Raw genomic sequence first — 23,445 nt, 5'->3', positions numbered from 1 at the left:
AAAGAACATATTTCTAAAACCACCTTTAAAATTCTGCATGAGTAGATTTTGCTTACTGATAACAAAAACTATCAAAGGTCAAACCAGTGAGTTTTGTTTATGCAAGAGGTTTTGTGACCTAGAAGGTAATGAAGACACTAAAGGAAAAATTATTTATTTGTTTAGAGATAGAACACAGAATAGGCCCTTTTGGCCCTTTCAGTTAAGCCGCACAGCCTAATCACGGCACAATTTACAGTGACTAATGAACCTACTAAATGGATGTCTTTGCACCGTGGGAGGAAACTGGAGCACCCAGAGGAAACCCACGCACACTTGGAAAGTAGTCTTTTTGGATAAGTCACTATTAGCTTTGCACAATATGATGGGGCAAGACTTGCCCATTCCTCCTTACAAAATTGCTCAAGGAATACCAGATTAGTTGGGGAGAGGCGGTCGACAGCAATCTTGAGGTCTTGCCAGAGACATTCGATTGGGATAAGGTCCGGGCTCTGACTACGCCACTTAAGGACATTTTTTTTTTCATCTGAAGCGACTCCTAGGTTGACCTGGCAGTGTGATTCAGGCTGTTGTCCCACTGAAAGATGAACTTCCTCCCAAGTTTAAGTTTTCTGGCAGAGGCTAGCAGGTTTTTTCCAGAATCTCTGTCTATTTATCAGCATTCATCTTCCCATCAATCCTGACAAGATTTTCAGTCCCTACTGCTGTAAAGCATCCTCAAAACATGATGCCACCTCCACTATACTTTACAGTCAGCATGGTGTTACCTGGCTTCACAGTTGGGATGGTGTTACCTGGCTTCACAGTCGGGATGGTGTTATCTGGGTTCACAGTCAGCATGGTGTTATTTGGGTTCACAGTCGGGATGGTGTTACCTGGGTTCACAGTCGGGAAGGTGTTACCTGGCTGATTTTCAGTATTAGAATTAGACCACATGTAGCACTTAGTGTTGAGGCCAACAAGTTTCACTTTACTCTCATCTGACCACAAGATCTTCTTCCACATCTTTGCAGTATCTTCTAAGTGATGCTTTGCAAAGCGTTTATGGGCAAGGATATGCTTTTGTTCAGATGGGGCTTCTTCCTTGCCACTTTTTAGAGCAAGGCCTTAGAGTTTATGGAGCCAAGAACTTCATCTCCATTTGCAGCCACATGACTTCTACAGCTCGCTCAGAGTGACTGTTGGCATCACAGTACCCTCTCTTGCAAGTACCATTCTTCTCCAGCAACTAAGTTTAGAGGGGCAGCCTGACATAGGCAGTGTGGCTGTGGTCTCATATTTTTTCCACTTCATGATGGACTGCACTGAGCTCAAGGTATGCTCTGTACCTTCAAGATGGTCTTATACCCTTCGACAGATTTGTGCTTCTCTATTATCATTTCCATGACTTGTCTTGAGTGCTCTTCTCTCTTCATTCTGGTTTGGTCTCTTGAAAATCTACCATACTGTTGGACCTCACAGAGAGAGGAGATATTTATTCTTATGGATTCATTGAAAACAGATGATCCTCCAACTTTCTACATCAACAAATTGGATGAGTTGTTATGATAAGATCCAGTACTGTCCCCAAGGAAAGTTAGCATAATAATTACAAAGCAGATGAATACTTTTTCAGCCTAACAATTTTGGTTTTTAATTTTTAGTTAATTGTTAACAGGTTTTGGAATTTTTCTTTTGATTTGACATGATGCACAATGTTTTGTAGATTAGCTCAAAAAATCTTTCAATATATTTTAAATTTAGGAAATGAGACGGTAAAATGTGAAAATACTGTAGGGGCTGAATACTTTTTCAGAGCACTGTACATGTCCCATCAGGCAATGGCTTAAATTCAAAGACAGTGGTCTACCTCCCCAATATTCAATTCTTGTAGCTATTTTTACACTGTTCAGCCACACAGCTGCCAGTTTCTTACTTTATACACACTTCATCATGTTTTTGTTGACTTCTTTTTAAATGGCTTCTTTGTGACAATAAAATCATAACTTTTTCCACCCCAAAGCTGAAGAGAACTATAGTTCAGGTACAGGTTGATGGGATTAGGCAGGATGTCCGCTTTGAAAGGGAGATTATAATTACAGCTGTGAAGGTTCCTTCTGCACCTGGTGAACCTGTGATCTTTGTCTCGGAGGTCGAAGTCAGGCTGCCTTTAAGGAGAGTGAACCCTCACAAGGTGGCAGGCCCTGATGGGGTACCAGGTAATGCTCTGAAAACTTGTGCCAACTAACCGGCAGGAGTATTCAAGGACGTCTTCAACCCCTTACTGCTACAGGTGGAAGTTCCCACCTGCTTCAAAAAGGCAACAATTACACCTGTGCCCAAGAAGACTAGTGTGAGCTGCTTTAATGACTATCACCCAGTAGCACTCACACCTACGGTGATGAAATACTTTGAGAGGTTGAGGGCTGAGTGCACAGCATAAATTGTAGCATAAATTACCATTAAGTGGCAATGAGTATCTGCAATTAAACTCATATCCTAAAAAAAAATAAAATATTGAAGGGGCTGTACTTTATGGAGTTCATTTGGATGAGGGAGAGATCTCATTGACAAACAGCCAAACAAAACAGCGTTACTCTGGGTCCAAGGTGTAAGACACAGTTCCAACAGTCACACAGCACAAAGCACGCTTAGCGCATACAAGATAGCACGCACGTAAAGGTAGCAGTAAAAGAAGTCCGGACCCAAGCCATGAATACCACAGAAACCTGCAGAGTCAACTACAATCGTCAAGTCAAGTTTATTGTTATTCAAATATATACATGTATGTAACATATACAACCATATAATGTATATATGCAGAACAGTACACATAAGATGCATAACACATGATAATTTAAGAAGGTAAGGATAATATAACACATAAATAACAAACTAAAATACATTAATATTAAATATTTTAAGTGTCGGAACAGATTAACCAGTGACACTTCGAATCTGATCTGACAGGGTGTTCAGAAGCCTAATGTCCTGAGGGAAGAAACTGTTTCCCATCCTGACCGTTCTTGTTTTTATGCATCAGAGTCTCTGTCTGACGGTAGAAAGTCAAAGAGGATGCTGGATGGATGGGTGGGATCCTTAATCATACTAAGGGCCTGTGTACGCAGCGCTCCCGATAAATGTCCCCGATGGACAGCTCTTCTCACAGTCCTTCGGAGGGACTTCTGGTCCGATGCTCAACTGCTCCCATACCAGATGGAGATGCAACTTGTCAGACATCTCAGTGGTGCTCCTGTTAAAATGCAGTTAAGATGGGGGTTGGGAGCCTTGTTTCCCTCAATCTTCTTAGGAAGTGGAGGTGCTGCTGTACCTTCTTTTTCGGGGAGGTGATATTAAGGGACCAGGTGAGGTCATCCATGATGTGAATACAGTTTGTCTTCTGCTGAGCGAGCACTGGGGGCAGCACTGACTCCAGCCTGGACACTGTACCACACCACCCCTGATGGAACGCACTGGCCCTGATGCCTCTCTCCTGGCGGCTGAAAGCAGGTGACTCCACGGCCTGAGGCCTAGTCCTCACTGCAATCAAGGCTACGCAGCTCCTCCACCGACAGCTCTGGTTCTCTGCCAATAAATCAGTGAATCAAACTTACAGTATTCCATATTAATAATATTCCAAAGGGTCTTTTGATCACAAGAAAAGTGACCAAGACAGCCACCCACTAGTAGACTATACACCTCCTTCGACACAGCTGGCAAAACGATGCACAGCTCCCTCATTTTCTCTGCCAGTGATGGGGTAGACCTGCAGTACTTCACATCTTTAATGTCTAACAGGATCTTGCAATCATAAAAATACATTTAAAAAGGACGGTAGCACCTTTTGGTGACCCCACAGAAGTCGCTGTAATCGAAAGCAGAGATTGATGGGCTCTTGACTGGTAAGGGGATGAGAGTTATGTGGAGACGGCAGGTTGGGGAAAGAAAACAACCATGATTGAATGGTTGAACAAACTCACTGGGTCAAATAGAATTTATAGGAGACAAGGGTGAGACGTTGCGCTTTGGAGGGACAAACACACGGAACGTATGAGGAGCGTTTGATGGCTCCGGGCGAGCACTTGCTGGAGTTTAGCAGAATGAGGGGAAATCTCATTGAAACCTATCAGATATTGAAAAGCCTAGTGGCTGTGGAGAGGTCGTTTCCTATGGGAGGGGGCGGGGTGGAGGCCACAGCCTTGGAATAGAGGGACATCCATTTAGAATAGAGATTTAGTACGTACAATCAGTGGCCACTTTAGGGCAGCTAGTTCAAGCTGACAAGAAGGTGACAGTAACGCAAGTAACCACATGTTGTAACAGTGGTGTGCAGAAGAACCTCTCTGAACTCACAGCATGTTGAACCTTGAAGTGGATGGGCAGCAGCTGCAGAAGACCACAAACATACATTTATGGCCACTATATTAGGTACAGGAGGTAATTAATAAAGTGGCCGCTGATTGTTCATACATACTTGATAATAAATTTACTTTGACTTTGGGGGCAGGTTGGTGTTTGATTTGCTTCAGTCTACTTTGCCATCGCCGATCTGATCTGTCAGCAGGTCATCACAAGCAACAACAACAGAACAACGAAACAAGCCCCTTTCCTCCTTCCTGCCAACCATCCACTCACGCACACATACACAGTCCTCCAACGCCACGATAGGCTGCCTCTGGTCCTCCAGTGGGCTCATAGACTTGCCTCTCCTCTTCCTAACTAACATAAAAAAAAGTCCAGCCTCATTAGTTTTCCCTCACTGCATAATCTTTCCATCACTGAATGAAATTTTCTGAAACTGGCTTCCGACGTAGATTGGGAAGCCATTTTGTCACGCACCTCTGCTCCATCCAGCGGCAAAAAGCAGAATTTCTTGGTGCCAACCTTTTTAATTCCTATCCCCATTCCCATTCTGACCTGTTGGCCAATGACCTCCTTGACTCCATGATGAGGACAATTTCAGGCTGAAGGAGGAACACCTCATATTCCTTCCTGGTTGCATCCAACCTGATGCCATGAACATCAATTTCTCCAAATTCTGATAAATTTTCCCCCTCCCTCTCCACTCTGCCCCATCACGTCTTCTTACCTGCCTTTCACCTCCAACCTGGTGCCCCTCTTCCTTCCCTTTCTCCCATGGTCACTCTCCTTTCCTATCAGACTCCTTTGTCTCCAGCCCTTTACCTTTCCCACCCACCTGGCTTCACCTATCACCTTCTAGTGATCCTGCTTCCCTTCCCCCACTTTGCCCTTCTGGTTTCTGCCCCTTTCTTCTCCAGTCCTGACGAAGGGTCTCAGTCGAAACATTGACTGTTTATTCATTTCCATCGATGCTGCCTGACCTGCTGAGTTCCTCCATGTAAATATATCCATCTTTAACTAAGCTGTACATAGTCTCCTAGGTAGAAAGTTACATCAAGACAGTCTTCTTTTCAAACACAAAATAATCTGCAGATGCTGTAAAAGATCAAATCCTTCAAATCCTTCCCCGTCTTTCATTCTTCAGTCCTGACGAAGGGTTCCGGCCTGAAATGTCGACTCATCATTTCTGACTGATGCTGCCCGACCTGCTGAGTTCATCCAGTGTACTGAAAGTCTTCTTTTCATATTTTCACCCCAAGGCCAATGACCCTGCTGCATCTGGATTCTGTTCTGTGTTTTATCGAATGACTACCCAGATTCTTCTGCAACAGAATTATAACCATGTAACAATTACAGCACGGAAAAAGGCCATCTCAGCCCTTCTAGTCTGTGCCGAACTCCTACTCTCACCTAGTCCCACCGACCTGCACTGGGTCCATAACCCTCCATTCCTTTCCTGTCCATATAGCTGTCCAATTTAACTTTAAACGACAACATCGAACCTGCCTCAACCGCTTCTGCTGGAAGCTCGTTCCACACAGCTACCATCGAATTCTGTAGTCCCCTCGCTGTTGGACCATTGTTTTCAGTTCTGGTCGCATCATTATACAAAGGATGTGGAAGCTTTACAGACGGGCGCAGAGGAGAATTATCAGGATGCTTCCTGGATTAGAGAGCTCGTCTGATGAGACAAGGTTGAGTGGGCTGGAGCTTTTTCCTCTTGGAGCAAAGGAGAATGAGAGGTAAATTGACACAGATGCACAAGAGGATATGAGGCATAGATCGAGTGGACAGCCAGAGACGTTTTCCCAGGGTGGAAGCAGCCAATATGAGGGGACACAATATTAAGGTGTTTGAAGGAAGGGATAGGGAGGATGCATGAAGCTGGTTTTTCGTGCGGACAGTAGTGGATGCATAGAACATCCCGACAATGAGTGATGGTAGAAACAGATGCATTTAGGACATTTAAGAGACCCCTAGGTAAGCGCATAGATGAAAGAAAAATAAGACCATATGACCATAAGACAAAGGAGCAGAAGTCGGTCATTCGGCCCATCGAGTCTGCTCTGCCATTTTATCATGAGCTGATCCATTCTCCCATTTAGTCCCACTCCCCCACCTTCTCACCATAACCTTTGATGCCCTGGCAACTCAGACACTTATCAATCCCTGCCCTAAATACACCCAATGACTTGGCCTCCACTGCTGGCCATGGCAACAAATCCCATAGATTCACCACCCTCTGGCTAAAAAAATTTCTTCACATCTCTGTTCTGAATGGGCGCCCTTCAATCCTTAAGTCATGCCCTCTCGTACTAGACTCCTCCATCATGGGAAACAACTTTTCCACATCCACTCTGTCCATGCCTTTCAACAATCGAAATGTTTCTATGAGGTCTCCCCGACATTCTTCTAAACTCCAAGGAATACAGTCCAAGAGCGGACAAACGTTTCTCATATGTTCGGATAATGAAACATAGAAACATAGAAACATAGAAAATAGGTGCAGGAGTAGGCCATTCAGCCCTTCGAACCTGCACCGCCATTCATTATGATCATGGCTGATCATTCAACTCAGAACCCCGCCCCAGCCTTCCCTCCATACCCCCTGACCCCTGTAGCCACAAGGGCCATATCTAACTCCCTCTTAAATATAGCCAATGAACTGGCCTCAACTGTTTCCTGTGGCAGAGAATTCCACAGATTCACCACTCTCTGTGTGAAGAAGTTTTTCCTAATCTCGGTCCTAAAAGGCTTCCCCTCTATCCTCAAACTGTGGCCCCTCGTTCTGGAATGTGGCGGGGGGGGGACTGGATTGATCTTGGAGTAGGTTAAATTATTTGTATGACATCATGAGCTGCAGGGACTATACAGTGCTGTAATGTTCTATGTTCTATGTTCTATGTTCTGTGTTCTGTGTTCTGTGTTCTATGTTAAACAGCACATGACATTTATATACTTACTCTAAGTGGCAGATTGGGGATAAGGCACTCGTTCCCTCCACAACCCTATAGGTTACCCTTGGGCATTGCACAGCACATGCTTAGCCCCCCGGTCAGGGTCACATGAAACCATGGGAGCAGGTGGTGGACGGTCGTGACAGCCGGTGCACATCACAAGTCCTGGTTATGCGACCACTGACACCAGGCAGACAATCTCTGAAGAGTATTGATAATGGCTGGGGTCACCCGTCTTGTAAAGACACTGCCCAGAAGGAGGCAATGGCAAACCGCTTCTGTAGAAAAATTTGCCAAGAACAATCATGGTCATGGGATTATGACTGCTCACGTCCTACGACACATAATGATGGTTCTTTCTGACAATATGTTTTGGTATATAGTACCAGCTGTCAGAGGAAACTGTAGGGACAGACGCAATTACAATTGAAAAGACATTTCAACAGCTAAATGGAGAGCGAAGGTTTAGATCAGGGGTTCTCTAGCTTTTTTATGTCATGGACAAAGGGGTCCGTGCATCCCAGGTTGGGAACCCCTGGTTTAGTCATAGTCATAGTCATACTTTATTGATCCCGGGGGAAATTGGTTTTCGTTACAGTTGCACCATAAATAATTAAACAGTAATAAACCATAAATAATTAAATAGTAATATGTAAATTATGCCAGGAAATAAGTCCAGGACCAGCCTATTGGCTCAGGATGGATATTGGCAATTTGCAAGCATGTAGAGCTAGCTTGGATAGGTATTTTGTTTGGTATAGAAGAGTTGGTCCGAAGGGCTTGTTTCTATACTATACAGCTCTATAACATATCCCTCCACATTTTGCAGTATGTTTGCTCTTTGGTTGACAATCTTATTAGTAAACTTAGTAAATTTAAAACTCTGTTAGTAATTAAAATCTTACCATGTTTTCACTGAACTTTATTCAAGGAATATAAAATATTACAACTTGTTAAAGATGGGAAATATGAAATATAGCAAAATGCATTGGACAGTTCAGGAAATGTTTATCATACAATCACACTAAAGTGATTTCCAATCTACAAGATTAAAACAGAAAAGTCAAATAAATATTCATTCTAAAAAGTTCAGTCATTGATCAAGTCATTGATCATTGAAACTGTACAGAGGAATAGGGATATCACACAGAACAAAATTCATGCAATGCACATTTTTTTGCATATACTTTTTAAGAGCTAATGAAAAAAAAATGTATTAACAAACCCCTCTCTTTGATGAGGCCTAACCCATCTGCCTTGTACACACCTTTCCCAGAGGTGTATCCAGGTCTAACCCATCCGTCTCTCACACATATCTTTCTGAAGGTATATCCAGGTCTAACCCACATGCCCTTACACAACTCTTCTCAGATGTGTACTCAGGTCTAACCCGTCCGTCTCTTGCACAGCTGTTCACAGTGGCATACCCAACTTATACAATCCATTTATGTCAGGTTGTACACATTTCCTTCAGTATCTTTGGTGGAAGGTCCACTTCCATTGCTGCAGAAGGTCATGAGTTTCTAAAAGATACTGTGAAAATGTTACCCTTATACTTATGTGGAAGGGATGTTTGTGCGGGAGGGGAGGGTTATAGAGTTATTGAGTCATAGAACACTACATCATAGAAATAGGTCTTTCATCCCTTCTAGTCCATGCCAAAATATTGTTTCCTAGTCCCACAGACCTGCAGCCAGACCATAGTCCTCTACACCTCTCCCATCCATGTACCTCGCCAATTTTCTCTTAAATGTTGAAGTCAAACCTGCATCCACCATTTGTGCTGGTAGCTCATTCCATACTCCTACCACCCTCTGTGAAGAGGTTCCCCTTCATGTTCCTCTTAAACATTTCACCTTTCACCCTTAACCCATGAACTCTAGCTCTAGTTTCACCCAACCTCAGTGAAAAAAGCCCGCTTGCAGTTACCCTGTCTACTTATATCCCTCATTATTTTGTTTGTTTCTATCAAATCTCTCCTCGTGCTCCTACGCTCCAGGAAATAAAGTCCTAAGCTATTCAATTTTTCCCTATAACTCAGGTCCTCAAGTCCTGGCAGCATCAGGTTTGAATGATTTTATGTGGGAAGGAAGGGTTAGAATGACTTTACACATTCATTTCTACATCTCTGTTTCAACTAGGATATTCCTTTATCTCTACATTCATTTCCAGTGAGATCCAGGAATAAAAGACATTAGAAAATGAAAAAGTATATACACTTCCACCTTTTTCATCTGAGCACTTTTGTTTGCTTGTTGACAAAGCTTTGTTTTTTAGGAAGATAAAACTCACAGTCAAGAATCTGTCAATCCAACAATAAAACATGTCTTCACCTTCCAACTGGCTGTGAAAGGGAGGTATCTACATAACGGCCTTATCAGGCCACTAGTGAGCGGACAGGAACAGTAACATCAAACTTTTAGTTGTGCCAACAATTATCATCAATCATGTGGCACTATTGGACTCAACCTACCTTTCATATCATTGCATTTAGTGAGAACTTTGACATTACAATGGTTTTCCCATTAAAAGGAATGTTAATGGTATGGCATAATTATAAGCTTTGGAAGCCTTTCTCCTATCATCTACTTCCTCAGTCCAAGACTGCACCAGTTCCCCCTTCTAGCATATAGAGTTAGTTACGTTGGCATAATGGGTGGTGCAGACATGATGGGCTGAATGACTTTTCCTATTCTGTTTCATTTGTTCTACATGCTCTGTTCTGATTTGCATCCAAACTGGGGACAAGATTTGCAGTTCAATTTGGAAACATGGTCGCCATGTTTTGTTATGTCAAGATGCCAGACAGGTTGTACAGATCCAACTGCTGTCCACTGCAAAGTAAGTGGCGTGCATGGCGTGTCCGGGGACAGGTAGCAATTCTGGTAAACAGCTCGTCACGTCCTTCTGGGGCAGCTCACTCACCTTTGGCCCCCACTGGACACTCAGCTGTCACTTATGGCTCCGAGTAGCTGCACCCCGGTACATCGCTTCGACAGGCGGGCTGAAGCAGGTGAGGGTAGCTGGTGGGCCTCATACCCCGGTGAGATAGGGACATGCCTGTCCTAGCATGTGAAGTCAGCTTCAGCGGACTGGGTGGATGAGACTAACAGTGAGATTCAACGGCCAAGAAGGGGGTGTTGCAACGCTTTGCGGAGTGATGGGCAGGACAAGGCACAGAAGAATTCATGGTCATCCACTGCAATGAAGGAAGATCCCGGTTTGTGATGACTACTCATAGCACTAGACCCAAACTTCTGGGGTCGAGAGGGGGAACTGCCCCAGTGCAGTGGCCGTTCTACTTCAAAAGCTCTCCTGTCATTGTCGAATGTGACAGACAAACATCATTGCAAACAAAGTAGCAGAGAATATTTTCACACTGCAGAGCCTTGCTTTTCCACTTGCACACCCATTAAAGCTTTGGCCAGTCCTCATCCTTGTGGGCAGTTATTGAGTTTCCAATAAATAACTCTTTGGGCCATTCAATTAGTGCAATTTGTATATGGGCAGCAGGTAGCGTAACACCAGCAGCTTGGGTTCAATTCCTGCTGCAGTCTGTAAGGTGTTTGCAAATTTTCCCTGTGACTGCGTGGATTTCCTACAGGTGTTCCAATTTCCTCCCACATTCCAACAATGTATGGGTGTTATGGATGTAATTGGGCAATGCAGCTTCGTCTGGCCTGTTACTGTGCTGTATCTCTAAAAAAAAATCAGCAAATCTGTTAACAAGTTTCTGTGTTTTCCAGCGACTGCATGGTAACTCTTAAACCATGCCTGTATACGTTCAGATTAAATAAAAGGGACCAGGTTTAATTCAAATGAGCTAACAGTAAGAACAAAAAGACTAAAAAAACATCCCTCTGCATCCACTGCTGTCCACTGAATTGTTACAGGGTTTGTGCAACTTGTTTTTATCTATTGCAATCAGTTGTCAAGGGAGACATCTTCAATCATCTCTGGCACATGTTCCATTTCCAAATCCTCTTTCCCATTGTCTGAGATTTCCGAAGTGGCATAACATCCCGAGTCCCGGGGGCAATCCTTCTGTTGTGATTGGTCATTCTTGAGGCTGGACTGCTGATTCTCAGTTGTGGGATCATTTTGGTCTTCCTCTTCACTTAGGACTGTAACAACAAGAAGGTATAAATTATCATTCCCTTTATTCACTTTGATCTATTTTACACAAACCACACTCACATGAACACACCATCCAGACCATGCTGTCTTCTTGCTAGTACCATCGGGCGCAAACTCCATACACCAGAATCGGATCTAGTTTTCGCCTCTCAAGCATCAGGCTGCAGAATCAGCGTGGATAACTTCACTCACTACAACTCTGAATTGATCCCACACTTTCAAGAACTCTATAACTCATGTTCTCAATAATTATTTTTCTCTTTTGCTGATTGGTTATTGTCAGTCTTTGTTATGTATAGGTTTTTATAAATACTATTCTTTTTTTTAATTTCATGTAAATATCCACAAGAAAATGAACCTTGAGGTAGTATATGTTGACATATATGGACTTTGATAATAAATTTACTTCGAAATTTAAACCCTGAAGTTAGGTACCGTTTTGGCTTGAGAGTCACTTGACTGAATATTCCAAGCCCAGTGTTTGCTGATATCTACTTGTTTCTGCATCGTTCAGTGTGCTTTGAATCAGAAGATAACCACAACCTCACTAACCCATGGCAGCAACTGGAAATCCCTAGATTTTATCACCTCTAACCTCCTCATCTCTCCCAATTTCCATCAATCCCATATCTCCCAATTCCACACCTCCATTTAACTATTTATGGTTCTATTACGATTTATTATTTATGGTGCAACTGTAACGAAAACCAATTTCCCCCTGGGATCAATAAAGTATGACTATGACTATGACTATCACTTTCTCCTCATATTCCCGAATCCCACCATCTCAACTTAACCCCACACCCAGAATTTAGCTCCTACATTCTCCTTATACCCCCAACTACACCAATCTAATTATCCTTTCAGTCTTGGGAAGGAGTTTTCATAAACACAAAACCTCCATTTCCTCTTTCTTCAGTTAAAAGGTTTGAGTTCAACTGATTTGTAAAGCTTCTTAGCCACAGAGAGTTTTTCTGCTTCTGTGCCTACCTAGACCAGCGTTATTAAATTTTAAACATATATTGAGAGGAGATGATTGGACTATGTTTCCCACAGGATGTTGGGTTAGGTACAAGCATACCTCCAATGCTAACCAGAACACATCTCTTATCTGTCTAACGCTACTTTCACAGAATCAGCAGTTATTTCTTCATGAGAACATCCTGTTGTCAGCAGAACATAGCACAGCACAGAACAGGAACAGACCCTTTGGCCCATGATATTAGCTTCAGCCATGAGGCAAATTAAATTAGATATTAGCTTTAAAAGATTAGAAAGAAGAAAGGTTTTAATAGGGATTCACATGTACATTGAAACATACAGAGAAATACATTGTTTGCATCAAATCAAATCAGCGAGTCTTGTGCTGAGCAATCTGTAAGTGTGGCCACACTTCCAGCACCAACATACGCACTCACAACTCACTAACCTGTACATCTTTGGAATGTGGGAGGAAACCGCAGCACTCTGAGTAGTCACTGGGAGAACTTACAAATTCCTTACAGACAGCGGCAGAACTGAATCCAAGTCTGTGATCCTTGCCGCTGTGGTAGTGTTACACTAACTGCTGCACCATCCCTTATTTCTCTACTAACCTCCCTTCCATGGACCAAATCCCTTCACTGCCGACCTGTCTAAGTGCCCCTTCAATGCCATTCTATTGCCTCTTTTCACCACCACCAGCCAACTATTTCTGTTCCTGTAAAATCTTACCATGCACATCTTCTTTATATTTTTCCCCCTCACACCTTAAAGCTACATGCTGTAGTCCAGGAAATTTCTACCCTGGAAAAATTCTCTGACTACCTACCTGATCTTTGATTGGAGAACTGCGCAGACGCAGCAGAAGCATTCCTGTGCAGGTCCAGTGAAGACCTTTAAAAAGTCAGTTTCCATAAAAGAGGGGTACCATCTAGAGGAGCAGTCATTGTGGGAGTGGTAAGGCTTTGGCTCAACAGGGCTTCAGCGAGAACAGGCGGAGGCAAGATAAGTAGGTAAGTTCATTCCTTATTTCTTATTTCTTTTTTTCTTACTTAAATCTTGAGAGAATAGGGGCTATTCGCTGCCATAGGAAACAGTTGAGGCCAGTTCATTGGCTATATTTAAGAGGGAGTTAGATATGGCCCTTGTGGCTACGGGGATCAGGGGTATGGAGAGAAGGCAGGTACAGGGTTCTGAGTTGGATGATCAGCCATGATCATACTGAATGGCGGTGCAGGCTCAAAGGGCCGAATGACCTACTCCTGCACCTATTTTCTATGTTTCTATTCAACAGAGCCAGTATCCTGTTCTGGGTCTCAGATGTGGGATTTCCGGGCAGCTACCAGCTTCACAAAGTGCAACGAGATGCAAATCCTTAGAGACGTGTTAAGGAACTGGAGCTGCAGATTGATGAGCTTCGGTTTGTTAAGGAAAGCGAAGAGGTGTTAGTCAAGAACTACAGGGAGGTAGTCTACAGGAGACAGATAACTGGATGTCTGTCAGGAGAGGGAAGGAGGAGCATCAGATAGTGGAGAGCACCCCCGAGGCCATGCCTCTCAACAAGTACTCCATTTTGAGGACTGTTGTGGGGGGAACCACTTACGTGGGGGAAGTAACGGCCGTGCCTCTGGCACTGAGTCTGGACCTGTGGCTCAGAAGGGTAGGGAACTGAAGAGGTTGGCAGCAGTGATAGGGGACTCTGTAGTCAGGGGGACAGATAGGTAATTCTGTGGATGCGAAAAGGAAACAGGGATGGTAGATTGCCTCCCAGGTGCTAGCATCCACAATATCCTGAAAAGGGATGGTGAGCAGCCCAAAGTCGTGGTACATATTGCTACCAGTGACATTGGTAGAAAAAGGGAGGAGGTCCTAAAACCTGACTACAGGGAGTTAGGAAGGCAGCTGAGAAGCAGGACCTGAAAGGTAGTAAACTCGGGATTGCTGCCTGTGCCACGCTACAGTGAGTATAGGAATAGAATGAGATGGCAGATAAATGCGTGGCTGAAGAATTGGAGCAGGAGGCAGGGATTTCGATTTCTGGATCATTGGGACCTCATCTGGTGCAGGTATGACCGGTATCAAAGAGACAGATTGCACTTGAATCAGAGGGGGACCAATATGCTTGCAGGCAGGTTTACTCGAGCTGTTGGGAGTGATTTAAACTAATATGGCAGGGTAGGGGAACCAGGATGATAGAGATGAGGATGAGCCAGCAGGTTTACAAGTAGATGATGGGTGTAACGTGAGTATAAGGAAGGACAAGCCTATGACTGGGTACAAATGCAGACACAGCAACGAGTTAAATTGTACCAGAGAGGCAAAATCCAAAAGGGCAAAGAATGCAGGACTGAAGGTGCTGTATTTAAATGCATGTAGCGTTCAGAATAAGTTGGACAAATTTGTGTCGCAATTAGAGATTGGTTCCTATGACGTTGTGGGCATCACTGAGTCGTGGCTGAAAGAAGGCTATAGTTAACATCAAAGGTTATACTTTGTATCAAAAGGACAGGCAAGAAGGCATAGGTGGTGGAATGGCTCTGCTGGTAAGAGATGGAATTACATCTTTAGAGAGAAGTGACATAGAGTCAGAGAATGTGGAATCTCTAGAGTTAAGAAACTGCAAGGGAAAAAAAACCATTATGGGAATCATATATAGGTCTCCAAAAGCCAGGATGTGGGGTTGAGATTGCAAGGAGAGCTGGAAAAGGTATGTAATAAGGGTAATAATGTAATCGTAATTGGGACTGCAATATGCAATGGGGTTCAGAAAATCAGGTTGGTGTCGAATTGCAAGAGAGGAAATTTGTTGAATATCCATGAGCAGGCTTTTCAGAGGCAGTAAAATCATACCGCAGATTGAGAGGGAGAAGCATAAGCCACATGTATTGGTATTACAATGGAATAAAGGGAATTACACAGGCATGAGAGAGGAGCTTGCCCAGGTGAATTGGAGGCGGAGGGGTGGTACTGGAGGGAATGACGGCCGAGCAGAGGTGGCTGAAGCTTTTAGATATGTCCCACAGAAGATGTCGTTCTCAAATGGCAGGGCTAGGCAACCTTTGCTGACAAGGGGAGTTAAGGAAGTTTACAGAAACAGAAGTTAAGGTGTTCCTCAGGGGTCAGTGTTGAGACCACTACTGTTTACATTGTTTGCAATGATTTAGATCATGGAATTGATGGCTTTGTGGGAAAGTTTGTGGATGATACGAAGATAGGTGGAGGTGTAGGTAGTGCTGAGGAAGCAATGCGATTGCTGCAGGACTTAGACAAATTGGAAGAATGGGCAAAAAAAGTGACAGATTGAGTACAGTGTTGGGAAATGTATGAGAATGCATTTGGTAAAAAGAACAATAATGCAGACTATTATCTAAATGAGGAGAAAGTTCAAACATCAGAGGTGCAGAGGGACTTAGGAGTCCTCATGCAAGACTTCCAGAAGGTTAATTCACAGGTTGAGTCTGTGATAAAAAGGCAAATGCAAAGTTGCTATTTATTTCAAGGGGAGTAGAATATAAAAGCAAGGAGATAATGCTGGGACTTCTTAAGACACTAGTCAGGCTGAACTTGGAGTATTATCAACAGTTTTGGGCACCATTTCTCAGAAAGGTTGTGTTGTCATTGGAGAGAGTCCAGGGGAGGTTCACGAAGATGATTCCAGGAATGAAACGGTTAACACATAAAGAACATTTGGCAGCTTTGGGTCTGTACTCAATGGTATTTAGAAGAACGAAACCTACTGAATGTTGAAAGGACTAGATGAGATCGATATGGAGAGGATGTTTCCTATGGTAGGGGTAGCCAGACCTAGCCTCAAAACTGAGGGGGCAAGCTTTTAGATCAAAGGTAAGGAGGACTTTTTTTTTGGCCAGAGAATAGTGTATCTGTGGAATGCTCTGCCACAGACTGAGGTGGAGGCCAAGTCTGTGGGTATATTTAAAGCGGAAGTTGACAGTTTCCCTATTGGTCAGGGTATCAAATGGCGAGAAGGGGTTGAGTGGGATGTGGGTTTAGTCATGATGAAATGGTGAAGCAGACTCAATGGGCTAAATGGCCTAATTCTGCTTCTATATTTTATGGTCTTATGGTGATCTATGACTCTCATAAATTAATTTTATAAACCTTCATCAGGAATTTCTTTAGCCAGCGGTTGGTGAATCGATGGAATTCCTTACCACAGGCGGCTGTGGAGGCCAAGTCATTGAGTTTATTTAAGGTGGAGGTTGATAGGTTCTGGATTAGTAAGGTGTGATAGGTTACGGACAGAAGCCAGGAGAATGAGGTTGAGAGAGAAATAGAACAGTCATGCTGAAATGTCCGAGCAGACTCGATGGGCTGAATAGCCTGATTCTGCTCCTATGTCTTATAGTCTCCTCTCAGCCCATGTTGCTCCAAATCTCCAGCATCTGTAGCTTCTGTGTCTCCTTCAGTTTCCTCCCCAGTTCCAACAAAGGGTCTTCAGTTGGAAGGTTAACTCAGTTTCTCTTCCCACAGATGCAGACTGACCTGCTGAGTATTTCCAGCATTTTCTGTTTCTTTCTCAGATATCCAGCATTTGCACTTCTGTTTTAATTTACAGAATCTGTTGGTTTATTGCTGGATCCAAGATTGTCACAATAGCTTAGAGGCTAACACGAAGCTATGACAGCTCAGAACATCAGAGTTCAGATCTCAATCCAGGCATCCTCTGTAAGGAGACACTGTACATCCTTCCTGTGGAGTGCATGAGTTTCCCCCAGGTCCTCTAGTTTCCTCGCATATTATCTGGCTAGAAATATTGTACATGTCCTGTGATTAGTTTAGGATTAAATCAGGGTTGCCAGGGGTTGCAGGGTGGTATGGCTCGAAAAGGGCTTATTCCGTGCTGTATCTCTAAATTAAAAAATAAAACCCAAATGGTGAAATTCCCAGCCGATTGCCTCCTTAGCGGCATGTTCAAGAATCAAGCTGCAGATCTAGAGAGCAAATCACCACCACCTTCTCAGGAGTACCATTGACATCCTTACTAATCAAGAACCTATCAACTTCTGCTTTATATATACCCAATGACAGCCTCCACAGCCATCTGTGGCAACAATTCCACAGATTCAGCACCCTCTAGTACAAAAAAAATCTCCTCACCTCTGCTCTAAAGGGATATCTTCGTATCCTGAGGCTGGGCCCTCTGGTGCTAGACTCTCCCACTTTTGGAAACATCCTCTCCATGTTCAGTAATCTAAGGCAGGTGCTCCCAACCTTTTTAATGCCATGGACCAATACCAATACAGGGCTCCTTGGACCACAGGCTGGGAACCCCAGATCGAGGTCTTTCAATGTTTGATTGGTTGTAATGAGATCACCATTTATTCTTCTAAACTCCAACAAACCCATAATTGGTTATGGTCCATCAGCCCATAAACACTACCTTCTTATTCCTTTTTATCTGCTGAATCTCTTGTGTTTCCTGGATGTACCTCATTTTATTCACAAGCCTTTACTCATCTGAGGATCATGAAGATATCTCCGTGCTGAATAGTGTATAAAGACTCATTCTTCATCCTTCACGGAGATGTACAGTTAAGCAGAAATAGCAAGAACCTCCCCCGTCCCCCATCCCATCCTTACTGTCATAGTTCTGATGGGCAGCGGTCAGGATCTTCGATCTAAGCTCTGCATCTGTGATGTTAAGTTCAATCAGGTGACTCTCCTTGAGGTACTTGAGGTCTTCCAGACTCTGGTAGCCATTCAGAAGGAAGGTGGAATAAAGATCCTACACAAGACAATCGAAGAAAGACAGATTAGTGTCATTTGCCATACCTACATCGATACATATGGTGAAATGCAGTGGCTGTGTTGTTAGTGATGTGCTGGGACGCTCCCAACTATTGTCAAGCATCTGGCCCCAACATAGCATACGTTTTCAGATTGTGGGAGGAAACTCTCGCGGTCATGGGGACAATGCAAAATCGATCACTGTTAGCTGGCACTATAAAGTGTTTATGTGAGCCACTACACTACCATGTAAAGACCATTACAACCATATAACCATATAACAATTACAGCATGGAAACAGGCCATCTTGGCCTTTCTAGTCTGTGCCGAACTCTTACTCTCACCTAGTCCCACCGACCTGCACTTAGCCCATCACCCTCCATTCCTTTCCTGTCCATATGTCCACCCAATTTAACTTTAAATGACATTATACACAAAGAGTCTACCCAACTTAAACACCTATAAATCTACTTTAGAGTGTTTTGGTCACCCCGCTAATATCTCCTCATCTCATGGTGCCGAAATCGTCATTTTAGTGAAAAGCCCGGCATATATCTCCACAGTGATCTTCAGTTCCAACTCTTCACCATATGTCTACAGGGCTAAAATGCCTCCTAACAAGAAAACATACCTCAGTTCACAGTGGACAGATGGAGGAAGGTATCAGATATGTGAATGTCCTGGCAGTGTAAAGCCCTGCATCAGGACTGGAAGGGAAGGGGGAAGATGCCAGAATAAAAAGGTGAGGGGGAGGGGAAGGAGGATGGGTAGAAGGTGAAAGGTGAAGCCAGGTGATTAGAAAGGTAAAGGGCTGGAGGAGAATGAATCTGACTGTTCAGAGTTGTGTGTTCTGTGCAGATACTGGGATTTTGAGCAATAAATATTCTGCCAGAGAATCACAGTGCATTGAGCAGTATCGCTTGTGGGGACAAAGGAATTGCCAATGTTTTGAGTCGAAATCTTGCATTAGGATTAAGAATGGAGAAGGGAGATAGCCAGTATAAAGTAAAGATATCCCTTAAACACTTAAAAGACATTTGGACAGACACATGAACGGGAAAGGTTTAGAGCAGGGGTTCCCAGCCTGGGGTATAAAGACCCCTCTGTTAATGGTAGGGATCTATGGGATAAAAAAAAAAGGTTGGGAACCCCTGGTTTAGGGGGATATAAGACCATAAGACATAGATCAGAATTCGATCACTCGGCCCATCGAGTCTACTCTGCCATTCCATCATGGCTGATTTATTATCCCTCCCAGTCCCACTCTCTTACCTTCTGCCCATAACCTTTGATACCCTGACTAATAAGAAGGGAAAATGCAGGCAAATGGCAAAAGGTAACTTGGTCGTCATGGCTGAGTTGGGGCAAAGGGCCTGTTTCCATGCAGTATAGTCAAAGAAGGGAGTGGTAAGATGGGGGCTAGAGGTGTTCGGAGGGTCAACAAGCAGCAGGAGGGTAAAGGATGATGGGCAAATTGAACCAGGTAGGAGAGGTAGGGGTGGAATTGGAATTGGTTCTTTATTGTCACGTGTACTGAGATACCTGTTGAAGCAGTGTACTGGGGTGTGGCCACTGTCACAAGCAAACAGTTACTTTGGAGCCACAGGTGAGAACTGAGTCTCAGGTGTGGACCAAGGGTGAGTGAGCTGCCAAGAAGGGCCTGACAAGCCCCTTCACCAGAGGTGTGAGCCTCCCCTGGACACCCCATTCACCTCCAAACTGTGTATCGAGGTAGAACATGGTAAAATAATAAGAGAGTGCAGAATACAGCTACAGAGAGAGTGCAGCACAGGTAAACAGTAAAGTGCAAGATCATGACGAGTTGGATGGTGAAGTCAAGAGTCCATGTTACTGTACCAGGGAGCCATTCAATAGTCTAATAACAGTGGGGTTAAGGATGTCTTTGAGCCTGGTGGTACGTGCTTTCAGGCTTTTGTATCTTCAGCCTGATGGGAGAGGGGAGCAGAGAGAATGTCTGGATGCAGGTGGACTTTGATGATACAGGCTACTTTGTGAGACAACGTTAAATGGATAATTAGGTTAAGGAAATGGGAGGTTAATTTGCCTCTGTAAACTGTCGACAGCATAAGAAGTATCAGGAGAATTAGGGATTCAGGAGAAGATGATCGTAATAGAAAATAACTATTTTATTTATTTAGAGATACAGTACAGTAACAGGCCCTTCTGCCCAATGAGCCTGCATCACCCAATTACATCCATGCAACCAGTTAACCTATTAACACACACGTCTTTAGAATGTGGGAGAACTTGAAGAAAACCCTCTTGGTCACAGGAAGAAAGTACAAACTCCTTTCAGATAGCGACGGGAATTGAACCCAGGTCACTAGCAGTATAATACTGATACACTAACTGCTACACTATCATGATGTCCCAAGAAAAGGTAGAGCAAAGGAAAAGGAGTGTATGACAGCCGGCATGGGGAAAGAACAGCCAATACCCTGCTCAATTATTTCAAAGAAAAAAAGGGTTTCCCAGCACACTGACCTTCAGATGGATCCCCTCCAACAACTCCTGGAGAGAATCTGGGACAGGCTGCGTGCTCCTCCTGTGTGGCCAGACTTTCTTGGCTGCGTCCTCTTCATTGGGCAAGACATCCACGTAAATGAATTTGAAGTTCCCCACTCTGCCATCCAGCATTCCTGTCCAGGTGCCCATGGTTGACTTGTTGATTATTTTGATGATGTCACCCGTCTGAAAGAAATCGGCATAAGTTAAGCTTTGAGCCTCAAATTCCGAGACAGGCTGACACAAGACGAACTAAAGGGGGTAGGCAAGCAGTGGGTAGGGATTGTCAAGAACAATCATGATCATGGAGTCCATGATCGCCCATGTCGTACAACATGGCACATAACGATGATGATGATGTATATGAAATTATGGAAGGCATAGACAGAGTAGACAGTGTTATTTCAAGAATAAAAATAATGAACACTAGAGAACATGCATGATCACCTACATCATACAACACAGCACATAATGATGATGATGACCCAAAGGAAAGCTTCACAGTCATAGAACACAGAACATAAAAAAACAACAGAACATAGAAAATAGAACATTGAACATGGAACACAGACAATACAACATAGAGAATGGAACTTAGAACATAGAAAATAGAACAATAGAGCACAGGAACAGCCCTTCATCTTGTGTGTCCGTACTGAACATGATGCTAAATTAAACTTAATCTTTTCTGCCTGTACCTGATCCATGTCCCTCCATTTCCTGCATGTTCATACACCTATGTAAAAGCTTCTTAAACACCTCTATCATATCTGCTTCCAACACTTCCCCTTCAGTGTGTTCTGGTACCCATCACTCTCTGTGTATAAATACTTGCCCGACATCCCCTGCAAACTTTTCCCCCTCACCTTTAATGTATGTTATCTACCTGGGGGGAGAAATGACCATTTATATTCCTTAACTGTTCCTCATAATATTATATATTTCTGTCAGGTCTTCCTTCAGCATCTGTCACTTTGGAGTAAACAACTAAAGTTTGTCCAACCTCGCCTTATAACACATTCTCTAATTCAGGTAGCATCCTGGTTCCAGGGAGAGCATGCAAATTCCACATAGACAGCAGTAGTGGTTCCAACTGAGCCCAGTTCACTGGTGCTGTCACGTTGTTTTTATTTATTTAGAGTTACAGCTCAGTAACAGTCCCTTCTGGTCCAATGAGCCCGTGCCGCACAATTACGCCCCTGTGACTAATTAACCTACTGACTCGTATGTCTTTGGAAGGTGGGAGGAAACTGGAGCACCCGGAGGAAACCCACACAGTTATAGGGAGAACGTATGAACTCCTTACAGACAGCGGTGAAATTCAACTTGGGTCGCTGGCACTGTAAATAGCATTATTGCTAACCACTACACTACCATGCCATACATAAAAAATAGTGTAAGTAAGTAAATAAATAAACAAAGAGAAATAAGCAAAAGTGTCAGAGAGGAATACCAAGGTAGCATTCATGGGTTCATGGATCATTCAGAAATCTGATGGCAGAGGGAAAGAAACTGTTCCCAAAATGTTGGATGTGTGTCTTCATGCTCCTATACTTCCTCCTGGATGGTAGCAGTGAGAAGAGCATATGTCCAAGAAACAACCAATATCTTCTTACCTTGAGCTTCAGTGAGTCTGTATCGTAGGGGCTTGGTGTGAAGTCTGTGTGTACTCGAGCTTGACCACAGAACGGGCCAGTGTAAGGCACATCCTCATCCGCCCTTAAACTGTCCCGGTTGCTCGTTCCATCTGAGACACCTGTTTAAGAGATAAATGTGCATTTAGACTCCTGAAACCAGATGTGCAGCTCTCTCCACCTCCCTAGTTACTGGAGGCATCAGGGAAAAGTTCGATCGGAGGTCTAGATTGAAGACAGACTCTCATGGAGTCAGAGGACTGAATGTGCAAGAATGGGTGGGTGACAGGGAGCGAGGAACAAGGCTTGTTTAAGAGGTTTTAATTTAATAATAACAATAACTTAATTATAGAGCACATTTCATACAGTCAAAGCAGATCAAAGAGGTAAAGTTGAAGAGAAAATGGTAAATCTGTGGAACTGGTTGCACAGGTGGCTGTAGAGGTCAGGTCATTGAGTATATTTAAGACTGAGGTTAACAGATTCTTGAATGGTCAGTGCAAGGAAGGATAGAGGAAGAAGGCAGAAGATTGCAGCTGAGAGGGAAAATGGATAAGCCATGATGAAATGGAGCAGCAGACATGATGGGCCAAATGGCCTAATTCTTCTCCTACTGCATATCTTACGGTCTTATGAATGCCTGTGTTTGGGTGCAGTCTTTCATTCATTCTATTATGATTACGATTCTAATATGGATTTATTGAGTATGCCCACAAGAAAATGAATCTCAGGGCTGTATATAGTGGCATATACAGGTACTTTGATAATAAATTTGCTTTGAACTTTTTAAGGAATTATGTGTTGTGGCAGTCTGTCCTTGCATAGTAATGACAGCGAGTGTGAGCAATGCTTTCGCACAAAACAAACTAATGTATCCCTTTGTCTTTTGGAATGGCCTTGGTCCAGGTGCAGGTTGATGGGACTTGGCGGAATAATAGTTCAGCATGGGCTGGATGGGCTGAAGGGCCTGTTTCTGTGCTGTAGTGTTCCATGACTCTATGTCTCTACTGGATTTCATTCTCACATCCATAGTCAATGCGTTAAGGTGTGTTAATTACACACACAACATGGTGCAGGAATTCAGCAGGTCAGAGAAAATCTATGGAAGTGAACAAACAGTC

The 23,445-nt window shown here is 43.6% G+C and overlaps 1 protein-coding gene across 1 annotated transcript in view; it reads right to left on the bottom strand.

Annotated features, from left to right (window-relative positions):
- Window positions 1–8,197: 8,197 nt before the first annotated feature.
- Window positions 8,198–23,445, bottom strand: part of LOC140198808 (SAM domain-containing protein SAMSN-1-like) — a 74,147-nt gene continuing 58,899 nt past the window's right edge. The window contains exons 5-8 of the mRNA XM_072259867.1: window positions 22,307–22,446; window positions 20,670–20,876; window positions 18,018–18,162; window positions 8,198–11,422 (exon numbers count right to left, since the gene is read on the bottom strand). Coding sequence (XP_072115968.1) covers window positions 11,223–11,422; window positions 18,018–18,162; window positions 20,670–20,876; window positions 22,307–22,446 — 692 coding nt within the window. The 3' untranslated portion in view covers window positions 8,198–11,222. The remainder of the gene's footprint in view (window positions 11,423–18,017; window positions 18,163–20,669; window positions 20,877–22,306; window positions 22,447–23,445) is intronic.

This window comes from Mobula birostris, chromosome 6 (assembly GCF_030028105.1).
Source record: "Mobula birostris isolate sMobBir1 chromosome 6, sMobBir1.hap1, whole genome shotgun sequence".
Taxonomy (NCBI): Eukaryota; Metazoa; Chordata; class Chondrichthyes; order Myliobatiformes; family Myliobatidae; genus Mobula; species Mobula birostris.
Note: the sequence above shows the minus strand (reverse complement) of the source record. Positions and strands in the feature narration are given on the sequence as shown.